Consider the following 16,689-nt stretch of genomic DNA (forward strand, 5'->3'; position numbering starts at 1 on the left):
AGGTGGGAGGCAGGTTCAGGAGGGAGGGGACACATGTATGCCTATGGCTGATTCATAGTGATGTAAAGCAAAAACCATCACAATATCCTAATTACCCTCCAATTAAAATAAATAATGCCACAATGAAAAAAATTATTTGGCTGCATTGGGTTTTAGTTGCATCATGTGGGATCTCTTGTTGCGGCATGCAGGCTCTCTAGCAGTGGGACATGGGCTCTGTAGTTGCTGTGTGCATACGGGCTTAGTTGCTTACCCCAACATATGGGATCCTAGTTCTCCCACCAGGGATTGAACCCAGGTCCTGTGCATTGCAAGACAGATTCTTAACCACTGGATCACCAGGGAAGTCCCAAGAACTGCTTTCTTTACTATTCCCTTTTGTCATGCCTGTGTATGTCCAAAACCCTCCTATAATTTGCAAAGTTTTAACTTTAAATACACAAACTATTTTATCTGCAAGATTCCTTGATTAAATGCAAGATTCCTAGTCTTCATCCTATTTCTGCATGATAGTGATAAATAAGTAAGTTCGTGGCCCTTTTCCCTTGAAAAGTACGTCAACTATGCTTATTTGCCAGGAAGAGTGCCACTCAAGAATCTTTTGGCATTCTAGTGTATCACCACATGAAGAAAATCTCCTAAGATATGAATGGCATTGAGTGTAGAAGACAGGTCTGCTCCTTTCTGCAGTAAAAATGACTGTTCTTTTCAGTTCCTCCATAATCCATTTATTTCCATTCTCTGCCAACTGAAAACATGTAGCAATTTGGTGACACTGATGACTCTTCCTGAGGTATTTGGAAGGGGTCTTGAGCTCCTTTAAGTACACATGCTCAGAGTGTTGTAAAACCATTTTTGAAGTAATCGAGCTGGTAAAGAATGAGTTTGGACTGTACTTTTAGCTCACAAGAATTGCTGCTGCTACAAAATTACATTTAGACTCGCTAATTTTGTAGGTACTATTAACATACATGTGTAGATGAAAATTAATGACCTCCATCATCCCAGCCATTAAATGCTGTTAGTGGCCAACTAGTTATATACGACCACCCCTAATATGTAGCAGCAGAAAAGTATTTTCAAATAATCAGTATGTTGCATTTCAGTAATTTAAGAGCAGGGATGCAAAAATCTCTAAATAAGGAAACTTATGACTACCAAAATCATAGGGACCTCACGATGGGGGTTTGAGGGTAGCATGCAGGTTTAAATCGAGTGTGTGGCTTCTGCTTACAGTAATGAGTACTGAGCTATTTCCCCCCATCACAGCCCAGGGCACGTGTATGTATGATACCGTGGGGTCACTGCTTGCTGGCAGACATTAAAGCCCTGAGGGCTGAGCGGATATGTGCAGACAGAAACCACCAGCGGCACACCAGCACACATGGGTATGAACAATGGAAGCGCTGGCTTAGCAGACAAAACTCAATCGAGCTTTACTGATGGATTTGAAAAAGTCCTCAGTCAGCCAAATTTGTCATTACTCATCCTCACTTCTGATGACATGAACCCCCACTGAGAGTATGCTTATTGTACTCCCCAGATGTCTATACTACGAGGTCCAAACCATGGTGGGATACAGAGCTGGCTCATCTCCAGCCCTTGAGCTGCTCACCATCTAGCGTGCCAGGCAGATGTTTAAGCAGCTCTTTGTAACACTGTGTATGCTCAGTCGTGTCTGACTTTTTTGACCCCATGGACTGTAGCCTGCCAGGCCCCTCTCTCCATGGAATTTTCCAGGCAAGAATACTGGAGTGAGTTGCCATTTCCTCCTCCAGGGGATCTTCCTGACCAGGGATCAAATCCATGTCTCTTGCACCTCCTGCATTGGTGGATGGATTCTTTATTGCTGAGCCACTTGGGAAGCCTTCTCTATAACACACAGTTGGGCAAAAATCAAGGTCAAATGGGGAATTTCAAAATATATGAGGTTACACAGGCTGGAGCAAATAATTGTGTATGGGAATAAGGGAAGCTACAAAGGCTCTATGCTCCCAATGCACGTGCCCAGGTTCAGTCCCTGGTCAGGGAACTAGAGCCCACAGGCCGCCACAAAAGCTCCTGCATGCCATGCAGACACGGTGCAGCCAAGTAAACACACACTAGAAAAATACTAACAAAAAGAAAAAAGCTCTGAAAATAGAAGAGGCTGAATTTTGAATGTCATCCTGACCAAATGTACACAGTAAAGTTTGCATTGAAAAAACAAAATAAACCAATAATCCTTAAGGTAATCCATTACAGCAGTAGTACTGGGAAAATGATTATGAACCAAACTTTTAAATTATTTTGAATAATGAAATTAATATAAGGTAAACATTTTTTTATTTGTCATAGGTTCAGAAACATGACTCAGATTGGTCTACATTTGACATTTCTTGAAGTTCCAGCTTTTTAGAAGAAATGAGTATGAGAACGGGAAAAACTTAAGGCAGTGTTTTAGTAACATTTATCTTTTTCTCTTTGATATGCAGCTGTTGAACATTTTTAGCAATTATGACTTCTGATCTGAAACATAGCTTTACCTGTTTAAGCTAAAAATAAAAAACGTAAACCTCATTGGTTCAAATTTCTTGCCAGGATTTCAAGTTTCAACTATCTTCATAAAAAACAAATTATATAAGTAAAATGGAATCAGTGAGGGGGATCTTGAAGACTGTATCAGAATAATATTTCAATTTCAGCATTAAAGTGTGTGTCCCATGTTATTCAACAACAAAAATATTTCTTCTAACGTTGTGAGAAAAAATTTGATGAGAATTTTTTTTTCTCAAAAAAATTTGAGAAAAAATGAGGAACGTTATGAGTTCATCATTTCAATTGAAGTTTCTGTAAAATGGGGGCACTTCTGAGAGCTTGTATTAGCAGTGGATTCTATGTGCTTATAAAACCAATCAAGACTTGTTTAGGTCAAGAAATCTTTTGCACTTAAAAATACTTCCGTCCATAAAATACATCTGATCTGTATATTTATTTTGAGTGAAACCCTACTTTATGTTTTAGACTATCTCTTTTGAGGATAAGCAGATTTAAAACAATTTTTACATTGTCTATTTACGTGCTCAAATACTAATACTCAAATTCAATTACATCCCAAATTATTTTCACTAAGATTTACCAGGTATTTAACAGAACAGGCCCGCCTCGAACAACCCCCTCCCCCCAAACAAATAAGTTTAATCCTGCTAAGAACTTGCCCATACTCGCCCATCCTACCAGACAAAAGGCAGAGAAAAGAAAGGGAGTTAGGAAGCTGTCTGGAAATACAAGCCATAGCTTAACAAAAATAAAAAGTGGTTTATTGATTTACATAAAATTTCAGCTCTAATAATATATATTATAAACTTTAAGAATTAGAAATAAATGACTTTATATTTTACCAAGAATAGTCTAAGTTATGGCAGCATGTTTGATGAATATTAAAGTCCTGCAGTCATCATATATCTATTTTTCAGAAAATCAGGAAGTCATCATCCAAGTTTTATATTATGTCATGATACAGTTACCCCCATACACACATTTCACTAAGTAGAAATAAGACATTCTGTTTTCTTTTTTGGCAAACCCTCCTTTTGGTCATACAGATTTCTTACAATGTACAAAATTTAACTTTTTATCCAAAAGAGTTGTCTTAAATAACTTTCACCCGGGAAAGCTACAAAGGCATGAGGCAGCAACTGAATACTTCTCTGGACTTTGTATCTTGGATTTTCACTTTTACCTAAAACCCCATTTTATAACTAAAACTGAATGAATCCCACATCATCATACTTACTGAGGAACATCTTTTTGTGTATACGTTTGCCACAAAGATGCAAAACGGCAACTCATCTGAACAAGTATTTGGCTGATCACACAAAGAAAACAGGACTGTGGGAAATGAAAACGCTTTAGTGTTTGATAGCTGAAGAGATGGGTGACGGTCACTCGAATTTCTCGTCTCCTTCTTCCACGTCTTTCAAGTTGAGTACTTCCAAGGAGCCCTTGCCTTTTGTCTCCTTTTTTATGAGCTCATCAATTTCTCTGAAGCAGCCGGGGTCAATGAGACACACCTGAAACATTGAAAACAGCTGCTGACCACATGAGGAAGAGTGGTATGACAGTATGGACACAGCTTTAACTTCTCTTTCATTTAAAAAAAATTTTTTTTTAAATTGGAGTACAGTTGCCGTACAAAGTTCTATTAGTTTCTGTTGTACAACACAGTGAATCAGCTATAAGTGATGAAGCTGAAACTTGCTCTGAGATGATATGCCACACTTTCCAGGTCTCTCTCTGACTGCACAGGATGGGGGCTAGCTTCTAGTCTAGCCTCTGCCCTTCAGTACACACACAGGCCCCTGTGATGAGGCCCTGATTCCCCTATTGAGGATGTTTCCAGATTCCTCAGCTGTAAAATGACGTGGTTGGATTAGAAGGCTGTGGTCCTCTGCATACTAAATTTAGCATTGAAATTTATAGTTCATGGAAATCATCTCTCTGGAGCCACATGTGAAGGGAAAAAAAATAAGGGGGTGGAAAGCCTATTTAGAAACCATGTGCAAAGTTTTGCAAAGATTTTAGAACTTTGGAGAGTTTCATTGTTTGACATCTGCAGTGGGAAGTTCAACAATCCTCTAGAATAGTTCCCAGCCTTTCTGGCACCTGGGACCAGTTTCATGGAAGATAATTTTTCCATGGATGGGGGCGGGGAGGTTTCAGGATGATTCAGGCACATTACATTTATTGCACACTCTATTTCTATTATATTAGCTCCACTTCAGATCATCAGGCATTAGGTCCTGCTCTAGAGCTCATTTATTTGTCAGGAAGCTGTAAAGCTCTAAGATGTGGGTTCGCAGACAGCTGAGTTTACATGTTATCTGAAGTTGTGGGGTGAGGACCCAAAGACATGATGTTTTTGCTGCTTTTTAAAAACGTTCTGTGATAAGTGAGACTGAAAGAAGATTCACTGTAAAACATACTCTCTCATCAAAAACGAGCACGACCCATACCCCCTTACTGGGAATCATTTAACTAAAAAACAAACACAAAGAAATCTTAAGTGTCCTTAACTACAATCTGGTTCTACGGGGATCTTGACCTTTTTACCTAGTTCTAGGTTAAGATGTTTCAGGAAATGTCTTACTGTTAAAACTTTCTAAATGTCTGGGCCACATTTATGACTACAGAAGAAACTATTTTGGTCATGAGGAAGCAAAGAAACAAGAGTACACTAATCTTACAATTTCTAACTGTTGACCGTAGTCTTCACTTTCAATAACCTTGATCAGTGGCTTGAGTTTTTCTTTCAGCTTCTTCCCTTCATTTACTGGAAGGATGAACCGAAGTCTCATGTGAGCGCGTTCTATCTTCATTTTCTCTTTTAACTGCTTTATCACTTCCAAAGCCTATCAAGACAAAATGAAAAAAATGTTTGCAATTTCTTTTATCTCTTCTGACGCATAACTGAGGAAGGTATTCAAAATGAAGCAGTTTCCTTCTAGCTGGACCGGGCAATGGTTTTTTTAGATGACATGAAGAACATTTGCAACTACAGGGAAAAAAATAGATAAACTGAACTTCAAGACTAAAACTTTTGTGATTCAAAAAACTATCAAGAAAGTGAAAAGACAACCCACAGAATATGAGAAAATATGGGCAAATCATGCATTTGATTGGGTACTAGTATCCAAGAAGCCCAAGAAGTCTTGGGCTTCCCTGATGGCCCAGTGGTAAAGAATTCAAATGCAGGAGACATGGGTTTGATCCCTGATCTGGGAAGATCCCATGCTGCAGAGCACTGAGCCTGTGTGCCACGACTATTCAGCCTGTGCTCTAAAGCCCATGCTCTGAAACAAGAGAAGCCACTGCAATGAGAAACCCTTGCAGTGAAACTAGAGGAAAGCGTGTGCAGCAACAAAGACCCAGCACAGCCAAAAATAAAAATAAATAAAATTATTTATATATATATATATATAAAACAACTCACCTGCTGTTTCGTGCTCTTGTTGGGTTTGACTGAATAGTGGATGTCCTTCATGGCTCTCTCAATAAGGATAACGGTGTATGGTCTCTTTGTTTCAGGGTTCACACATTTGTCGGCCACAATAGTTGCAATGTCCCTAAACATCTGCTCCAACTGCGTGTGCCGTTCTTTATCGGACACTTGAACCTCTCCTTTAGTCAAAATCTTAAAAAAAACCAAAACAACAAACCCAACACGTTTAAGAAAGCAATGTCTTTGTTCCACACTATTTGTTAACTAACCACAGGAATGAAATACTGGGGGAGAAAATTAAATTTCATTCTCTTCAGCTACTGATATTTGGTAATAATTTGAGCTCTGCCTAAAAGAGGCACTGGATTACCTTGTTTTGAAATCTTACTTATTAAGATGGGGGAAGGGGTAAAGGCAATCCTAGCAGAGGGTGGAAATGATGAAATACTTGAAAAGAAGTTCTCTCTTCAGGTTTATCACACTAAAGAAATATATAAGTGGACAAAAAAAGGCAGTTTAGCAGATAATCTGATTTCTGGAGGCTTTTGCAAAAAATATCCATGTCCTGGGACTTCCATGGTGGTCCAATGGTTAAGAGTCCACCTTGCAATGCAGGGGATGTAGGTTCGTTCCTTGATGGGGGAACAAAGATCCCTCATGCCACTAAGCAACTAAGCCCGTGATGCAATTAAGACCCAACACAGCCAAATAAATAAATATAAAAAGAATCCATGCCCTTAATTATTAAAAGTGATGTACAGATCAAACTATTGCAAAGTAAATGTTCACTCCAAAAAAAAGAAAGTAAATTATTAAACCTTAACATACCTGTAACACAATACCTAATGCTAACGGATATCAGGGTCAATGATGCTGCGGCCCTGAGAACTCACCTGCTTACAGATTTCAGTCTGGTCATCTGTTCCAAACGCACTGATGAGATCTTCCTTCTTTGCAACCTGACCTTTGGAGACATTTACAAACACTGAGTGGGTCTGTAGCACTTCATCAAGGTCTTTTTCCCTTGTGAGGATAGAAGAGAAAGCCCTATGTGAGTACTCTTGAAACTTGGACGTTCATTCACATTTAAGAGACAAGATGGGCAATGATAATGTAAGAAACAACAAATACTCCTAAATGACTCTCGGTGACAATTTCAAGACCCATAACTCCGTTTGGATTCGCTTTCACTTATAGGGGAAAAACGTTGTGGGAATACGGGTGAATCACTGAAGGGTGGGGTCCGGCTGGTGCCAAGAAATTCCGATCCCTAGATGGCAGCAGTGATGGTGAAACTACTGGGCAGAGAACTGTGACAGACGCACTAACTACAAAAGTACCTGGAACACTACTCCCTTTGTCTTGATGATTATTTTGAGAAAAGGACTCCGATTATGGAGGTTTCTTGCTGTAGCTTTTATGACACCAACAAAGCAAAGTATAACCAAGCCCCAAACCAAAACTACCAATGATAAAAGGGAACGTTTGGTTTAGACGCGAAGCCCAAGCAGCAGGAAATAAAGTTTCCTATTCTCCTTCGCTGACAAAACCCCAGTTTGGCCGGTTCATTAGACGACCAGAGGGAGGCCGCCTTCGAGGCTACCCGCTCCGGCCAAGGCCCAGAGGGAGAGGGTCACTTACACGCCGCTCCGCCAGCCCACGACCTTGTTTTTGTAGCAGGCGATTTCGAAGCGCTTCCCGGCTCGCTTCATCCGTACCACGGCCACATTGGTGAGGCGGATCTGGTTTGTGGGGGTGAAGATCGACATCTTGGCCGCTCACAGATCTTGGGGCCGGCGAACCAAAGTAGGCCCGCGCCGCTGGCCACAGGGCCACCTGCACCTAGATGTAACCACCCGGTGGCGCGCGGCCCAGTAACGCCCGCAGACTGCGCTGCGCCGTAACTAACCCGACCGCCACAATACAGCCACCCAACTTATTGCGCAGGCGTCAGGTGTTGCGGAAACCCGCAGAGGAAGAGGGACCAATAACGTCTGCGCATTTTGACTTTTACGGCATTGTTCCGCGCCGGGAAAGAGAGGCGCTCTTTCTTGACGTAATGTTCTTTCTCCAACGAAAGAACTCCGATTGGTTGGTGGAGCCGAAGTTTGGTGACCGGGAGGAAACTCAGTGCCTGACGCCTCACAGTTCCGCAGATTTCAGGGTCCATCTTAACCTTTCATGATGGAAAAAGTTTAACACCGAAAACATAGAGAAAAAAGTGTAATGAACTGCCATGTATCCATCACCCCGCTTCAACAGTTATCAACATTTTGCCATTCTTGTTTCATTCTCCCTCATTTTTTTGTTGGGGTATATTAAGGCAAATCGTCATAAGGTCAGCTTAATTTCCAACAGATACATCCAACAAGATTAACTATAATTCCTTAATAACATCTCCTAGCCAGCCCATAATTAATTTTACCCTAAATAAATAATGACTTTTTACAGTCGGTGTGTTTCAATTGAGATTCAAACGGGCTCACCCGTTGCATTCGGTTAATGACGCCCTTAGTCTCTTAACGCAGACCTCTTCTCTCGCCCCTCCAACCTTCCCTCCACCCCAAACTACTCCTGTTTTTCCAGTAGTCATGTACGGATCTGAGAGTTGGAGCTTAAAGAAGGCTGAGTGCCAAAGAATTGATGCTTTTGAACTGTGGTGCTGGAGAAGACTCTTGAGTCCCTTGGACAGCAAGGAGATCCAACCAGTCAATCCTAAAGGATATCAATCCTGAATATTGGTATATATCAGTTGGAAGCACTATATATATCAGTTGGATATAATATATCAGTTGGAAGGACTGATGTTGAAGCTCCAGTACTTTGGTCACCTGATGCAAACAGCCGACTCACTAGCAAAGACCCTGATGCTGGGAAAGATTGAGGGCAGGAGGGGGAAGACAGAGGATGAGATGGTATCATCGACTCAATGGAGATGAGTTTGAGCAAACTCGGGGAGATAGCGAAGGGAAGGGAGCCTGGCGTGCTGCAGTTCATGGGGTCGCAAAGAGTAGGACGTGACTGAGCGACTGAACAACTCTCGTTCTCCAACCCTGCTTTGTCCACACCCAGGCCTTCCTCCTCAGTGTCATTTGTTTGGGGCTGGGAACCCTCTCGTTTACTCGCCCGGAGCTCTGGGCGGTGCTTTCCTTTGGGCACGCCCCTTTATCCTCTGAGCCAATCCGAGCAGGGCCCGGAGGGTTCTGGCTTTCCCCCACCGAACTCTGGGCGGAGCTTCCCACTCGGCCCGCCCCTTCCCCCTCTGAGCCAATCGGGACGATCTGCAACTGGCATGGCTGTCCTCAGCTCCTCTGTCTCCGGGCGCACAGCTAGTGCTGCGAGGTAGTTCTGGCGGCCTCCTAGTATTCACACCGGACCCTAAGTTTCTTAGGTTCGCAGACCTGGTCTCTTGTCGGGCCGCAGGGCTCAGGCTCTGACGAGAATGGGTAAGGGCCCCAGACGGGCAAGTTTCGTGGGGCCAGGAAGGGAGGAAATAATTTTTCTGAGACCCTCGGGCCCCTTCCTCTAGAATGTGTTGCCCTTTTCCGGCCAGGATCGGTGCCGCTGGGCGCTTGGGAGGACTGATCCTTGCTTGTGACCTGGCTTTTGCCTTTTGAGGCTAGGAGATGAATTTAGAATTGTGCTTCTGCCCTCAGGTAAAACGCAGAGGAAACTGCCTTTCCCCATTACCCACGTGTGTTGAGGACTTTTGGTCCTTTCCAGGGCAGAGTGGTATCTGTAAACCCCAAATTTTAGACTTCGTCTTTTGAAATTGCCCCCAGACTCAGCTTTTGAGGCCGGGTCCATCCAAATCTCCCTTAAAAACTGTGGGGCTTGAGATCAGTTATTTGAGAATCCTTTGCAAGTAGCTTTGGGTCTCTAAGAATAAAATTAGAAAAAAAAAAGGAATACATTTAGTATTATTTTAAGCTTTTCTGATGGAGCAGCTAACAAAAAGAAAAATTAACTCATAATTCCAAATTCAATGTTTTGACTTTATATCCTTTCCTTTCAAATGCTATATCTAGATGAAAATAAAAATTTTTATTTTTTGAATTAGCATTTTATCATTATGGTAACTGTGTCATGTTATCACATAATGTGTATGTGTTATTTTATTAGAGTTGCTTTTTATAGATTTCTGAGCAGGGTTTTTGAATATGAAGGTTGGCTTTTCTTTTTTTTTTTTTTTTTTGGCTTTTCTTTTATAATGCTTATATGGATCATTTTAAATTTAGATCCTGCTTTGGATACATGGGACTTCTCCTCATCTTTAATATCGTTATGGATAAACAGGTTTTACATATACTTGGGCTTTGCCTTTGGTTTTAGCCTTTGGATTTGTTTCCAGATTGTCATCAGGAAGCAGGTGAGTGGAGTTGTGTTTTTCTTACAGGAGAGTATTTGGCATCAGATTTTATAGAGACTTCAGTGTGCAGATTTTCTAAGGCTTCCAGAAAAAATATGGAAATTCTAAAAAGAACTTTTGATTACTTTCACATTTGGTTTCTAGACATACTTTTTTCATGCCCCCATTTTTTTCTTGTCAATTAAAAAAAGTGTTTTTATTTATTTATTTGGCTACACCGGGTCTTAGTTGCTGGACTGTGGACATCGCATTCTTAAGATACAGGAGGATTTTGTAATGAAAAATTAAATTTTGCAAATACCAAAAATCTGCTCAGCACCTTTAAGGGATAGTAGTCTCTTTTCTTTCCACTAGTTAGAATCAGAAAATAAATTTGTACTATTACTCCACTAAAACACATTATAGGTGAAAGTATGTGTAATATTTTATCCTGGAGGGAATGGGAATCATTATAGTCTTAAGAAATGTGGTCCCTGGTTTTAAAGAACCTAATTATATCAAGGAGTCAGTATTTGAGGAGTATAATCAAAAGATTAAGAGAATAAAATGGGTCAGTATCTGAGCTAGTGTTCATCCTTAATGAAGTTGGGAGAAGATTGAAACTTGATGGATTTTGTGTTTATTTTAAGAACAAGAACTTACAGGAGAAAACCATTCCAAAAGCATCTCAGGATTTGATGACGAATGGCTATATCTCTCGTCCAAAGAAGGAAGTCTTTGTGTCTGGAGTGAAGATATTTTATGGTTCTCAGACTGGCACAGCAAAGGTAAGAACTTTATATGACACTTTTCCTTGGGTCTCCTGATCTTTTAAGATAATCTTTGAAAAGTGTTCTTTAGTGTCTGGTGGCCACTGTCTTGCAGGGTCTTTGTTCCAAAACTTACTTCTGCTCAGCAGAATGGAGTTCCAAGTCCATTATTGGCTGTAGAAGTAGAGACTAGTGAGAACTGGCAGCGGTAGTGTCCAATATGGGCCCTGATGTTCACAACTTCACACATCTATTTAATTAAAATCTGTTTTGATTTCTAATAGTGTTAAAAGTATTAATGACGTACATTGAATACTGTATAGATACAAAATGCAGATATAGAGCTGAAAGATGCTTTAGTTGTATTTGAATGCTGCCTGCTTTTTTTGTTATGAAAGTCACAGCTATTTATTGCTTTCTAGGAAAAGAATCTAAGGCTAACATGAAAATAAATTGAAAATTTCAAGTTGCTATTTTGGTAGAGTATTATAGAGTTTTACTGCCCTCTTGTGTATGTTTTGTAGAATACTGCTTTTTATTTTTATTTTATTTTATTTTATTTTTTAATTTTTAATTTTTTCAGTGGGTTTTGTCATACAATGATATGAATCAGCCATAGAGTTATACGTATTTCCCATCCCGATCCCCCCTCCCACCTCCCTCTCCACCCGATTCCTCTGGGTCTTCCCAGTGCACCAGGCCCGAGCACTTGCCTCATGCATCCCACCTGGGCTGGTGATCTGTTTCACCATAGATAATATACATGCTGTTCTTTCGAAACATCCCACCCTCACCTTCTCCCACAGAGTTCAAAAGTCTGTTCTGTACTTCTGTGTCTCTTTTTCTGTTTTGCATATAGTGTTATCGTTACCATCTTTTTAAATTCCATATATATGTGTTAGTATGCTGTAATGTTCTTTATCTTTCTGGCTTACTTCACTCTGTATAATGGGCTCCAGTTTCATCCATCTCATTAGAACTGATTCAAATGAATTATTTTTAACGGCTGAGTAATATTCCATGGTGTATATGTACCACAGCTTCCTTATCCATTCGTCTGCTGATGGGCATCTAGGTTGCTTCCATGTCCTGGCTATTAGATCAATGGAACAGAATAGAAAGCCCAGAGATAAATCCATGAACCTATGGACACCTTATCTTTGACAAAGGAGGCAAGGATATACAATGGAAAAAAGACAACCTCTTTAACAAGTGTTGCTGGGAAAACTGGTCAACCACTTGTAAAAGAATGAAACTAGAACACTTTCTAACACCATACACAAAAATAAACTCAAAATGGATTAAAGATCTAAATGTAAGACCAGAAACTATAAAACTCCTAGAGGAGAACATAGACAAAACACTCTCCGACATAAATCACAGCAAGATCTTCTATGACTCACCTCCCAGAATATTGGAAATAAAAGCAAAAATAAACAAATGGGACCTAATGAAAATTAAAAGCTTTTGCACAGCAAAGGAAACTGCAATAAGGTGAAAAGACAGCCCTCAGATTGGGAGAAAATAATAGCAAATGAGGAAACAGACAAAGGATTAATCTCAAAAATATACAAGCAACTCCTGAAGCTCAATTCCAGAAAAATAAATGACCCAATCAAAAAATGGGCCTAAGAACTAAACAGACATTTCTCCAAAGAAGACATACAGATGGCTAACAAACACATGAAAAGATGCTCAACATCACTCATTATCAGAGAAATACAAATCAAAACCACAATGAGGTACCATTACACGCCAGTCAGGACGGCTGCTATCCAAAAGTCTACAAGCAATAAATGCTGGAGAGGGTGTGGAGAAAAGGGAACCCTCTTACACTGTTGGTGGGAATGCAAACTAGTACAGCCACTATGGAGAACAGTGTGGAGATTTCTTAAAAAACTGGAAATAGAACTGCCATATGACCCAGCAATACCACTTCTGGGCATACACACCGAGGAAACCAGACCTGAAAGAGACACATGCACCCCAATGTTCATCACAGCACTGTTTATAATAGCCAGAATACTGCTTTTTAAAAGGTTCTCAGTACTTTGTGCTGTAGATCCTAATTGAAGGTCACTATTAATTCAGTTCAACTGTAAACAACAGAGCAGGAAACAGGAAGAAATGTAAGAAAGGCCTCTGGGCTGCCAAAACAGAGTCCCTTTTTTGTGTCTCGTAAAAGAGCTCATTCCTAGCCTCTTTTATGCTTGCTTTTACATTAAAAAAAAAAAAGATCCAGGTAATACTTGCAGATAGTAACAAATCCATGCGTACAGAGGGTTCATAATGAAAGTACACTTCGGAGAATCTGTTTTAACTATTTTATGTTTTTAGTTCCTCTGAGGGTTACTTCTTGGACCTGCTGGGCCACGTTTCTAGATTTATTCCAATTAGATAAAAGTTATTGACTCCTTTTATCAATCAGTTCCTCAGATCTCAGCGCCCTAATGTTGTTGCCCACATAGTTGATATGAGTTCAGTGGCCCTCCTTAAAGGTGTGCCATCTGAATTTCTCTGTTTGGCTTTGAAGTTGGTTGATTCATATTTGGCTGAGTATAGAAGACTAGGTCAAAAGTTTTTCCTTCCAACCTTGATGGTATCACTTCCTTGTCTTTAGCAGGCAGTGTTGCTGAAGAGGAGGCTGGTTGCCTCATTCCTTCGTAGATGAATTTTTTTTTTTTCGGTTGTTCCTGGAAGCTTTTAGAATCATTTGTTTGTCCTTGATGTTTGGAGCTTGTGTGAGAGGGGGTCTAGGGTGGGTCTTTTTCAGACATAGTGTTGAATAGTTGTGCAGTTTTGTTTTGGAGATTTTGTGTGCATTAATTCTGCTAATATTTCTTGAGTCAACTTTTTTTTCTTTCTGTTTTCTCTGTTCTTTATTTCTGGGACGTTGGATGTTGGACCTTTTGGATGGCCTGTGTTTCAAGGGAGTCACAGTGGTAAAGAACCCGCCTCCCAATGCAGGAGATGTAAGAGTCGTGGGTTCGATCCCTGGGTTGGGAAGATCCCCTGGAGGAGAGCATGGCAACCCACTCCAGTATTCTTGTCTGGAAAATCCCTTGGACAGAGGAACCTGGCGGGCTACAGTCCATAGGGTTGCAGAGAGTTGGACATGACTAAAGCATCTTAGCATGCATGCATGCTGCATTTCAAATCCTTTCTCTCATACTTTTTCTTGAATTTCAACTCCAAACCTTTAAAAATTTTATTTATTTATTTGTCTGAGCTGAGTCTTAGATGAGGTATGCGGGATCTTCATTTGGGTATGTGGGGTCTAGTTCTCTGACTAGAGATTAAATCCAGGTTCCCTGCATTGGGAGTGTAGAGTCTTATCCACTGGACCACCAGAGAAGTCCCCCAGACCTTTTTTTTTAAAATGTCTTAGTTTGGTTATAGTGTTTTTATTGTAAAAATTATATCCTGTGCATATGTTTCATAATTGAAAAATACATTTCAGTGAGTTCCTTTGTGGGTTCCATGATTTAGCCAGTTCCTCAGAGTTTCTGCTGCTGCTATTTCTCTTTCCTGCTGCTTGTTCTCATCATGGTCTTGGTGATCCGTGCTTTTCTGTTCATATTGGGGGTGAAACGATGGGGTAACTGGTGTGGATTTTCTCAATTCCAAATATATTTGTTTTCTCCAGTTGTAAGTTCTCGCTGGATGCTCTGTGCGAGGTGGGTCAGGGTATGCTGTGTGACCTGTTGCCTATTGGCCTCACATCCCCCTCTAACTACCACCTTGATTTTGTGTGTGTGTGTGTGGTATTCCTTGAAAGTGTTGCTTACCGTCTCTGCTTACCGTCTCTGGTCTTTGTTCTCCTGTTTTTCTTGACCCACTCCAGGTAGGCTTGCGTGCCCCAGCCTGTTCCCAGTGACTTGCACGTGGCTAATTCATCCTCAGTCTTCATCTTCCTTGACATGTTAGCTGCATGACAACACCTTCCTTGTTGACATACTTTCTTCATTGAACTCTGGTACACTTGTCTCTGGGTTCTCCTCCTCTTATGCTGAGGCTCACCTTCCTCACTATCATTGGCCGATTTCTACCCATCTTCTTGCCCTCCAAAGATAGGAGCATCTTAGGGTACAGTTCTTCAGACCGTGTCTTTATCTGCACTCACTTCCCTCTCAAGGGATCATGTTATCTAGAGCTTTCAGTTCTGTTTATCAGAGTTTTTCTGTAAAGGGCTAGATATTTTATTTGGCATGTAATTTTTTAGATTTTTAGATTTTACAAACTGTGTGGTCTTTGCTGAAGCTGTTCGGCTCTGCTGATGCCCTGTGGAAGAGGTCATAGATAATTTGTAAATAAATGAGCATGACTGTATTGCAGTAGTGTTCATCACTCAGTTGTGTCCACCTCTTTGAGATCCCATGGACTGCAACCCGCCAGGCTCCTCTGTCCACGGGATTCTCCAGGGAAGAATACTGGAGTGGGCAGCCATTCCCTTCTCCAGGGGATCTTCCCGACTCAGGGATTGAACCTGGGTCTCCCACACTGCAGGCAGATTCTTTACCATCTGAGCAACAGGTATTCCAGTAACCTTCGCTTGTAAAGACAGAGGGCTGGGTTTTGCCTGCAGGCCCGAGTCTGCTGATCCCTGTAGAGCAGGCTTAGCTGTAGTCCCTGCAGGTGGTGAGCCAAATATTAGACTACCAAGTCAAAAAGAGGAGGAGGTTTTTCCTGGGGTGCCAACATCTGGCTAGAAGTTTTAGTCTTCTCCAAACGTTGGTTTATTTTGTTTGGAGAAGAGCTTGCCGGAGTCTGCCTGTAGGTAAGAGGTGAACTCACACAATAGCTCTGGGTTCACTGGTCCTATATGTAGGTTCTCTGCTGACTGGTTCCTTTGTGGCCCGTGGCTCCCTCCCATTTTTGTCATAGCGACTGACAGATCCCAGAGCCCCTCTGGTTTTCTGTTTCCCCTGAGGCTTCCTCCTGCCTGTCAATCTACTTCTGTTTGGTTTCTCCCTTCCAGAATTGTGTTCACAGTTCTCACGTTTCTCATTCTATCCCCTCTTTAGTATTTCTTCTCCGTCTATATGTTTATTGTAGAAGGGCAAAGCAGCCTGAATGTTGGAAAGCCAATTGAGATCGAATGCCACCTGTGTACTTGTAGAGCGAGAACAGCACAGTTGAATGATTGATTTCTGTAAAGATGCTCGAGAAAACAGGAGAAGTGAGAATAGTATTTGTGTTTATGATGATAACTGTCAGCCACTGGGAAAGTTTTTCCTGATAAATGTCTCCTTCCCTGGCCAACAGGAGTAAATGAAGACTGTATTTTTCACTTATTTAGTTTATTGGAGACTATATTTGATTTTTTTTCCCCCTCCTATTAGGGATTTGCGACAGTTCTGGCTGAAGCACTTAGCTCCCTTGATCTGCCTGTGGCAATGATTAATCTGAAGGACTATGACCCAGATGACCATCTCGTAGAAGAGGTTGGTAATTGTCTTATTTTTCCTTTGGTCACAGCTTTCAATTTTAATTGACCTGTGTTCTGGGATAAATAGACTCTTCAGATAAAATTTAATTTTCACGCTAAGAGATTTCCATTGCTTGACTTTTCAGGATCAGTGAGAGGTGCC

General features: G+C 41.0%; 2 protein-coding genes across 4 annotated transcripts in view; one reads left to right on the forward strand and one right to left on the reverse strand.

The window, feature by feature from the left end:
- Positions 1 to 2,308: 2,308 nt before the first annotated feature.
- Positions 2,309 to 7,952, reverse strand: SBDS (SBDS ribosome maturation factor). The gene is made up of 5 exons (XM_065924775.1): positions 7,622 to 7,952; positions 6,874 to 7,003; positions 5,972 to 6,172; positions 5,226 to 5,390; positions 2,309 to 4,052 (listed from the first exon to the last, which is right to left on the reverse strand). The coding sequence occupies exons 1-5, from the start codon at positions 7,747 to 7,749 to the stop codon at positions 3,924 to 3,926; spliced, it is 753 nt and encodes a 250-aa protein (XP_065780847.1). The 5' UTR covers positions 7,750 to 7,952; the 3' UTR covers positions 2,309 to 3,923.
- A 1,299-nt stretch (positions 7,953 to 9,251) lies between these two features.
- The window catches only part of LOC136160736 (S-adenosyl-L-methionine-dependent tRNA 4-demethylwyosine synthase TYW1), a 138,935-nt gene continuing 131,497 nt past the window's right edge, over positions 9,252 to 16,689 (forward strand). Inside the window, exons 1-4 of one of the 3 annotated variants that reach the window (XM_065924776.1) lie at positions 9,252 to 9,426; positions 10,219 to 10,349; positions 10,979 to 11,116; positions 16,441 to 16,542. In XM_065924776.1, the coding sequence (XP_065780848.1) occupies positions 9,423 to 9,426; positions 10,219 to 10,349; positions 10,979 to 11,116; positions 16,441 to 16,542 (375 nt within the window). In that variant the 5' untranslated portion in view covers positions 9,252 to 9,422. Of the gene's footprint in view, positions 9,427 to 9,553; positions 9,637 to 10,218; positions 10,350 to 10,978; positions 11,117 to 16,440; positions 16,543 to 16,689 lie in introns of those variants that run through there. The other 2 variants (XM_065924778.1, XM_065924777.1) reach the window with 2 other exon arrangements.

Source organism: Muntiacus reevesi, chromosome 2 (assembly GCF_963930625.1).
Source record: "Muntiacus reevesi chromosome 2, mMunRee1.1, whole genome shotgun sequence".
NCBI lineage: Eukaryota > Metazoa > Chordata > Mammalia > Artiodactyla > Cervidae > Muntiacus > Muntiacus reevesi.